The sequence below is a fragment of the Lupinus angustifolius genome, chromosome LG03 (genome assembly GCF_001865875.1).
Source record: "Lupinus angustifolius cultivar Tanjil chromosome LG03, LupAngTanjil_v1.0, whole genome shotgun sequence".
NCBI lineage: Eukaryota > Viridiplantae > Streptophyta > Magnoliopsida > Fabales > Fabaceae > Lupinus > Lupinus angustifolius.
In genome coordinates, this window is record NC_032011.1 from 29,542,758 (window position 1) to 29,551,365 (window position 8,608).

The 8,608-nt window shown below is 30.7% G+C and overlaps 1 protein-coding gene across 1 annotated transcript; it reads left to right on the forward strand.

The window, feature by feature from the left end:
• LOC109344416 (lupeol synthase-like) lies at positions 1,364-7,585 on the forward strand. The gene is made up of 10 exons (XM_019583214.1): positions 1,364-1,617; positions 4,354-4,629; positions 4,707-5,462; positions 5,549-5,668; positions 5,772-5,894; positions 6,070-6,168; positions 6,255-6,311; positions 6,388-6,434; positions 6,736-6,879; positions 6,970-7,585. Exons 1-10 carry the CDS (start codon positions 1,423-1,425, stop codon positions 7,421-7,423), a joined length of 2,271 nt encoding a protein of 756 aa, XP_019438759.1. The 5' UTR covers positions 1,364-1,422; the 3' UTR covers positions 7,424-7,585.

Here is an 8,608-nt window from a genome sequence, read left to right on the forward strand (position 1 = left end):
ATAGTGTATGTTGAAAGGAATTTTATAATAGAAAAATAATTTTCATAATAGTGTGATAATGTATGTGAAACAAATAATTTCATAATATGCATTTATTGTCCTAATATAGGGTTGGGTTTCCTGGGGTTACCTGCAATCGCTACGATCATAACCATTGGGTAGGATTTAAGGCCTCTATGTGACACACCTTATAGGGTATCCTAAAGGTGCCCAAATTGCTTCTCTCTCCAATAGAGAAACCCAAATATTCTACGGATTACAAGTGGGACGGACCACACCGATAAGGCCCATTATATTTGGTGACAATCTGAGTGGTTCATCGTGCCAATACAAGTGGGACCCAGAGTCCACACCGGCAGGGCAGATGTTCCTTTTTAATCTAATGCTCGGGCATAGAGCACATACTTAAATACTAGTATGATGCTGCATCACATAAGCAATAATAATAACAACAACAAAAGAAAATATATGAGCAACAATACAATAATACAACCATGCATTTAATATTTATGGGCTGGACTCTCTCAAAAAAAGTCCCCAGCAGAGTCGCCAGCTGTCGCGCCCCGATTTTCGGCTACGCGACCTCTCGAGTCGCCACTACATTTTTTACTGTCAAAAATGTAGAAAAATCTTTTTTAGCCCAATTACCTTGGGCTTTTGGATTTTTGATATCCAGGTTCGGGAGTCAGTTACGGGGTAGGGAAGGTATTAGCCTGATCTGATTCCTTTAAAAATTGATTTGAAATTTGAATTTCAAATCCGAATTTTGAATTTCAAATTTCAAATTTCGAATTAAAATTTTTTTTTTAGAAAAATTGAAAAAATTATTCTTTATTATTTCGAATTTAAAATCTTTTTTTTGTGAAAATCTTTTATTTATTTATTTTTCTATTTATTATTTTTTTTGTTTTATCCGAAAATAAATATTTAGGAGAAAGATAATAATTATTATTTTTTTATTTTTTTGAAATTCGAAAAATAATAATAATAATAATTTTTTTTATGATTTTAAGTATGACATTTTACTTAATTACTAAAAAATTCTAAAAAAATATTTTTAAAATATCTTTCACCATTTAAACATTTATTATTATTTTTTATTCTTTTTTTTTGTTTGTTTTGGAAGATGACATGTGGACCTTCCATGGCCCAAACAACATTTTTTGAAATGAAATACTCATTTTGGAAATGAATTGGGCTTTTTCTGGGCCGGACAAAAATGAGTGTTCACAATATGTATATATTAAATATTTAATATGTTTTAAATTTGTTGAATTGATACATCAATAAATGCCTAGTTGAGGTAATGGAAGGGAATATATTGATATTTGGTTGTATTATATTGTTTGAGGAGTATATGAGTAGTACTAGTGTATATAAGATGGAATAAGATAATGGGATAATGCACGGTTTTAAAGCAGAATGTGGAAGCTGAAGATAGGTGAAGGAGGGTCAGGGTTGGTTTCAGTGAACAATTTCATTGGACGTCAACATTGGGTTTTCGATCCAAATGCAGGAACTCCCCAAGAACGTGATGAGATTGAAACCTTACGCCAACAATTCACAATTAATCGATTTTCCATTAAACAAAGCGCTGATCTCTTAATGAGAATTCAGGTAACTCTCTCCTATTTTTGTATTATTCATAAATGTCTCTCTATCAGGTTGCTACATCTTATTATCATGTGGGGATATTATTTGTCGTGATGGCAAAAACTATATTTATAAGGGTTTGCTTGCATGGCTAGCAAAAATCACTTATGTCATTTCTTCGGCTTGTTTACCTCTCAAGCCCAGGGCTTAAACTAAAATTCAAATAATTTTTTATATAATGTGATTTAATGCCTATGATTTGTTGAACTAAATATTAGATTTTCAGCTTTTGTGTTAATTTTTTATTATAATATAGTGCTTTTTTTTACTTTTTATTATTTATCTTTCCTTGGGGCTGTCCACTTAATCCATTTTTAAATAGAGAATATATGTGATTTTTCAAAAAATATTAAACAAGCATGACCGCTAGAGATGGCAAGACGAGCGAGATACGTTTTACCCATGTTCACAAAATTTAAGTCGGGGTGGCATGCCCATATTTTTTAATGGACAAAATTGCATATGTATATTTTAAAACGAGCTAATTAACAGACATTCAAACAGTCCATGAACATTGATAAATAATTTAAAAAAAAAAGTTCATACAAAAATTAAAAATAAATTAAATACAATAGTTGAGTAAAATTGTTTTTAAAAAACTTCAATATTTACATGAAGTTTTATAAATCATATATGATGACAAATTTTGAGGTATTAACTCATATTAAACATAATTTATTTGATTATTTGTTTCTTAAAAATTGTGGGCTGAGTGGGCCCATATACATTACTCTTTTGTCATCTATAATGATCCCACCCGCTTTTGTTTTGTGAGCTAAAACGGACCATGATACTATTTTTTTTTTGCATTGCACTCCAAAATATCAATATATACTTTTCTTTGGTTGATTAAAATTATAAAATTTAGTAAATAAAAATATGGGTTGTTAGTTAGCATTGCAGACAAACATTTCATATCATACCTAACCCTGATGTATTTATTTAAATTTGCATTTCTGGATCATTTATTCTTTTCATTATTATATATAAAAAGGAGGGATAATAAAATGAAGCATTATAATTTTATTAAATAGTTATTTATTTAATATATTAAGAATATTGTTAATATTATAATTTCTTTTTTAATTAGTTATCGTAGTATTAAGAGAACTTGAGGAATAAACACCAATGTTATTTATAGGTGGTATGTTTATTTAGCGATGAAGCGAGACAAAGAAAATTTATTACGTATCACTCGATTTGAAGATGAGGATAAGATACTTTGTTTTATGTCTTAATCTCAATTAAAGTTGAGGATAAGATACTTTTTTTCTTTCTTTATCTCAAATTCTAGTAAAAAAACAATCGTCAATCACTCAATTGAAGACAGCTATCTCTCTAACATTAATCATTATGCAAAGGTGTAACGCCAAAGGTGTTGATTTAAAAGGAGTAGTTTAAATTCAACGCGACAGAAGAGTAATAATTTTGAGAAACTTAAAATAATAATTAAATTGATGATTTATGAAGCATCAAATTGAAAATTAAAATTAAAAAATATTAAAATAATATTTTATCTTACATTTTCCCCACGTAAAATGTAATGGAAATAATAATGTAAGCGCATATTCATTCTCCTGTATTCATTATTACAAATTTATACCCTTCAACTAAAAAGGTTTCAATTTCTTAAAATAATATCACTAGAGTACAACACTTTGAGAGGAACTTAGTAAGATCAATCATTTATCAACCAATTTAAATTAACATAGTAATAATATAAAGAATTTAATGGTTTGTCTTTTTTACATTTTTATTAAAAACAAACATATATAATTGAATTGCAACTTGAACAATGGACATAAAAAACCAACTAATCATCACTAGGAATGATAAATTCAAATAAAAAAACTAATCACAATATTAAAGAGTTGATACCCGAATATAAAATTCAAAATCCAACCTTGAACTTAGCTAGATTAAGAATAATGGTATATATACACATATATATATATATGTACCTCATAGTATAAACATTCCATATGTATATAATTTTTATTAAATTAAAGTAGGAATACAATTGGTGAATCAAAATTGGATTTGCACTTACCCGGACCCAAAATTCAAAATCCGACCATAAACTCAGCAGTGTTGAGAATAATGCTACCATCCTTGACCCCTTCAGATTTTGGGTAACCAGATGAGAAACCCAAAAACTTTATTCTACTAGCAAACTAGTAAAAGCAATGATACATTTATCAGCACAATATCTAATGGTGATATAAACTAGTTGAAGTAAGAGGTAATTATTAGAACACGTGGTTTGATATTTTTTTAAACTTTATTTATTTATTTTTTATTCAAAAATAATATGAAATTATGATTATTGAAAAGATTTTTTTGCTACATGTTATCATCCTAGTCAGTACTCTATCGTTCCTTTCATATATTAACATAGTATCCTCCATATGAAAACAATGATTTTTCTTTCACTTTCAGTAGGCAATCTGCCACTAGATTCTTCCATACACCCTTTTTTCTCTTTCCTTTTCTTTTCCTCACTTTTGTGAGCACAAATCTATAGCATGAATATCATTAACTAAACAAATGTATGATGCCTTTCATTCTACAGTGTCTTATTAATCTACTGCGAATTGAATACTAGTATTATTTATATGAATGAAAATGATTTGATGAGGTATATGTATAATAATTGGATAGTAGCATTGGCTAATATTGAAGTGTATTGAGTGATGATAGCTGAGAAAGGAGAATGAGTGTGGGTTGATTCCAGCAGCAATAAAAGTGAGAGAATTTGAGAAGATTACATTGGAAGCAATGATTACTACAATTACAAGAGCTCTCTCTTTCTTTTCTTCCATTCAAGCTCATGATGGTCATTGGCCTGCTGAATCTGCTGGCCCTTTGTTTTTCCTTCAACCTCTCATTATGGTTCTCTATATTACTGGTTCCCTTCATCTTGTTTTAGGACCACAACACAAGAAGGAAATCATTCGTTATTTGTATAACCATCAGGTACCTACTACATATATACTACATATATATTATTTGTACATTCTTTGAGTGTAAAATAGTTTAGTTCAATTTGTCAGAACGAAGATGGTGGCTGGGGATTCCATATAGAAGGTGAGAGCACAATGTTTGGGTCAGCATTAAGCTATATAGCATTGAGGATACTTGGAGAAGACCCTGAAGAAGAAGAAGAAGATGGTGCAATGTCCAAAGCCAGAAAATGGATCCTAGAACATGGTGGCTTAGTGGGTATTCCATCATGGGGTAAGTTCTGGGTGACAGTACTTGGAGTATATGAGTGGTCAGGGTGCAATCCACTTCCACCTGAGTTATGGCTTCTTCCTAAATTTACTCCTTTTCATCCAGCTAATATGTTATGTTACTGTCGCTTGGTTTACATGCCCATGTCTTATTTATATGGCAAGAGATTTGTAGCTCCTATCACTCCATTAATCATATCATTAAGACAAGAATTGTATAACCAGCCTTATGATCAAATTAACTGGAATCAAGCTAGAAACAATGTTGCTAAGGAGGACCTCTATTACCCACATCCTCTTATCCAAGATGTTTTGTGGGGATTTCTTCATCACGTGGGAGAGCGTATTCTCAACTTGTGGCCATTTTCCATGCTTAGAGAGAGGGCTCTTCAAATTGCAATTAATCATATACGTTATGAAGATGAGAACAGTAGATACCTTTGCATTGGAAGTGTAGAGAAGTGTTTATGCTTGATTGCACGTTGGGTTGAAGACCCAAACTCACAGGCTTACAAACTTCACTTAGCCCGAATTCCTGATTACTTCTGGATTGCTGAAGATGGCTTGAAAATCCAGGTTTATTGTTTGCTTATATTGCATTAGCCATTGATTACTTATTTTGAACAAGTAGAGATACTAGATAGAGTGTGTTTGATTGGCAGAGTTTTGGGAGTCAGATGTGGGATGCTGCATTTGCTATACAAGCAATAATTTGTTGTAATATGAGTGAAGAGTATGCACCTACTCTTAGAAAAGCACACTACTTCCTCAAAGCTTCACAGGTAAACACAAAAAACACTTAGTCAATACAGTAATAATATTTATATTCCTTCACTTTATTCTTTTATTTGGAACTGAAAAAGGGACATATATAAAATGTTTAAGGTCCTTGAAAACCCATCTGGGGATTTCAAAGCAATGTACAGACACATATCAAAAGGAGCATGGACATTCTCAATGCATGATCATGGTTGGCAAGTCTCTGACTGCACTGCTGAAGGACTCAAGGTAGGTACTTATTACACTCCAATTTCCATAAATAAATGTTCCTTTTTGTTACACTCCACTCCACATCATATTCATACTTCTATCAAATTAATTAATCCTTCAATTATATTAATTAATGTCATCATTGCAATAACTGACATTTGGCAACTAAATATGTATTTTTGTCTCTCTATAGGCTGCACTATTATTCTCAGAAATGCCAACTGATCTGGTTGGGGAAAAAATGGAAAAACATCGATTGTTTGATGCTGTTAATGTCATTCTCTCTCTACAAGTAATTAATCATTTTTCAAATTATATAACAGTATAATTTAGATGCCATGCAACTCTCTCTCACTCACATATCCCATTTAACTACAGAGCAACAATGGAGGTTTCTCTGCTTGGGAGCCTCAAAGGGCCTATCGCTGGTTAGAGGTATAATATAGTGATTCTAATTCCTCACAGAGAAGATTTATTGTCTTAACTAGTGATAACTTGTATCTGATGGCAGAAGTTCAATCCAACAGAATTCTTTGAAGACACTCTCATTGAGATGGAGTAAGATTACGTAAACTGATAAACATGTTGGTTGATGTTACTATATTGTTATATTATTATTATTGGGCCACTTACGTTGCAATGTATGTATATATATATATATATATATATATATATATATATATATATATATATATATATATATATATATATATATATATATATATATATATATATATATATATATATATATATATATATATATATATATATATATATATATATATATATATATATATATATATATATATATATATATATATATATATATATATATATATATATATATATATATATATAGGTATGTAGAGTGCACAGGATCAGCAATTGAAGCCTTGACTCACTTTAGAAATGTATACCCAAACCATAGAAGAAAGGAGATAGATGAGTGTGTTTCCAAAGCAATTCATTTCATTGAAAATACACAGAATCGTGATGGCTCATGGTATTGTAGTAGATTATAGAAAATTAAAGAAGAAAGAAGGTTTGATTATTTAGTATAGATAAGAACTTAGTTACTGAGTTAGTTATGCAGGTACGGTTGTTGGGGGATTTGTTATACCTATGGAACCTGGTTTGCTGTGAAGGGACTGAGAGCTTGTGGAAGGAAGTACAATAACAGTGATTCATTGCGCAAAGCTTGTCAATTTTTGTTGTCAAAGCAGCTTCCTAATGGAGGGTGGGGAGAGAGTTACTTGTCAAGCAAAAACAAGGTGTATACAAATATAGAAGGAAACAATGCTAACTTAGTACAAACTTCATGGGCATTGCTATCTCTAATTGATGCAGGACAGGGTGAGATTGATCCAACACCCATACACAATGGAATGAAGTTACTAATCAATTCACAAATGGAAGATGGAGACTTCCCTCAACAAGAGATCACAGGAGCATTTATGAGGAACTGCACTCTCAACTACTCATCATATCGAAACATATTTCCCATATGGGCTCTAGGAGAGTATCGTCGCCGACTCTTATATGCATGAACATCAATTTCTCTCTTTATCTATATTCCTATCAACTTGTTTAACTTCATTCTTCTACCTATCTGTCACATTTTCTAATAATTCCAAACTATTTCTCATTGTGGTGGTACTAGTAAAACGTATGTAAGCATTATTGTATAAGAATACTAAAATTTATAATTATATACCATGTATTATTTTATTTTGTGTGCAACAGTTAAAATATCTATTATGATTATGGTCGAACTTAAAAGTTGCATGGAGTGAGTTGTTACCGGAATTGTAGTTCTTTATTGAATCTTATATTTTTGATGTATGATTCTTCTTGCAACTAGTTGCCAAAGTTATTTGCATCGTTAGTTGTAGATTGGGTTGTTACTTTAAAAGCCTTCATAAGATCTATGTATGTTATGGCCTTTACATTACTATATTTACATGTAGTAAAACAAGAGGTTAATGAATATATACTTCTGTTTGTTTTGTATTTGCTCCAAATTTCTGATTGATTTTTTCCTCGCATTTCCATCTCCTCTTTATGCGTTATTTAATGGTTAAAAACTCAGTTTTTCTCATTTTTTATACAATACTGTATTTTCCTTACTCCTCTGTTAATGATTCTCTAATTCTCACTTTGTATTTATACTCATCAGAGAATAAATAATGACATGACTTTTCTCATGCATTAATTATTCTATTTATAGAAGGATTCATGAACTTCTCTATTATGATGAAAACTACCTATAAAGTAAGATATGAAGGAGTTAACCAACACCCATACAAATTTGATCCATTGATTGTTAACCACCATCACATTATGTACTTTGATTCAAATTAGTAACTTCTAAGAACATGTCCTACTTAGATTATTCAAATACTCTAACAATTTTCCACTTAGTTCATGTCATGACTGTTAGAATTTATGACAGTTTATGAGTCACAAATATAATTCTATAATTGTGTTATGACCATTATTTAATTAGCCAAATATAAAATGGTCTTCGGGAATTAAATTGGTGGCTAAGGGCATATGTGTCATGAAATATTATAAGTGTAGATACCTTCAGCCAATTTCCGATTTGATGACGGGACTGAATTAGAATTATTGCAACTTAAGTAGTAACCGCTATAGTTACTTTTATGGGTTATGCTCTCCATTTGTAGAGTCACAGGTTTGGTTGAGAACTGATGAGATAAAAGATGGATTGA

Coding starts and splice junctions, on each gene's coding strand:
- LOC109344416 (XM_019583214.1), top strand. CDS start 1,423: ATGTGGAAGCTGAAGATAGGTGAAGGAGGGTCAGGGTTGGTTTCAGTG. Junction 4,630..4,706: donor GTTATTTGTATAACCATCAG/GTACCTACTACA, acceptor TCAATTTGTCAG/AACGAAGATGGTGGCTGGGG. Junction 5,669..5,771: donor ACTTCCTCAAAGCTTCACAG/GTAAACACAAAA, acceptor AAAATGTTTAAG/GTCCTTGAAAACCCATCTGG.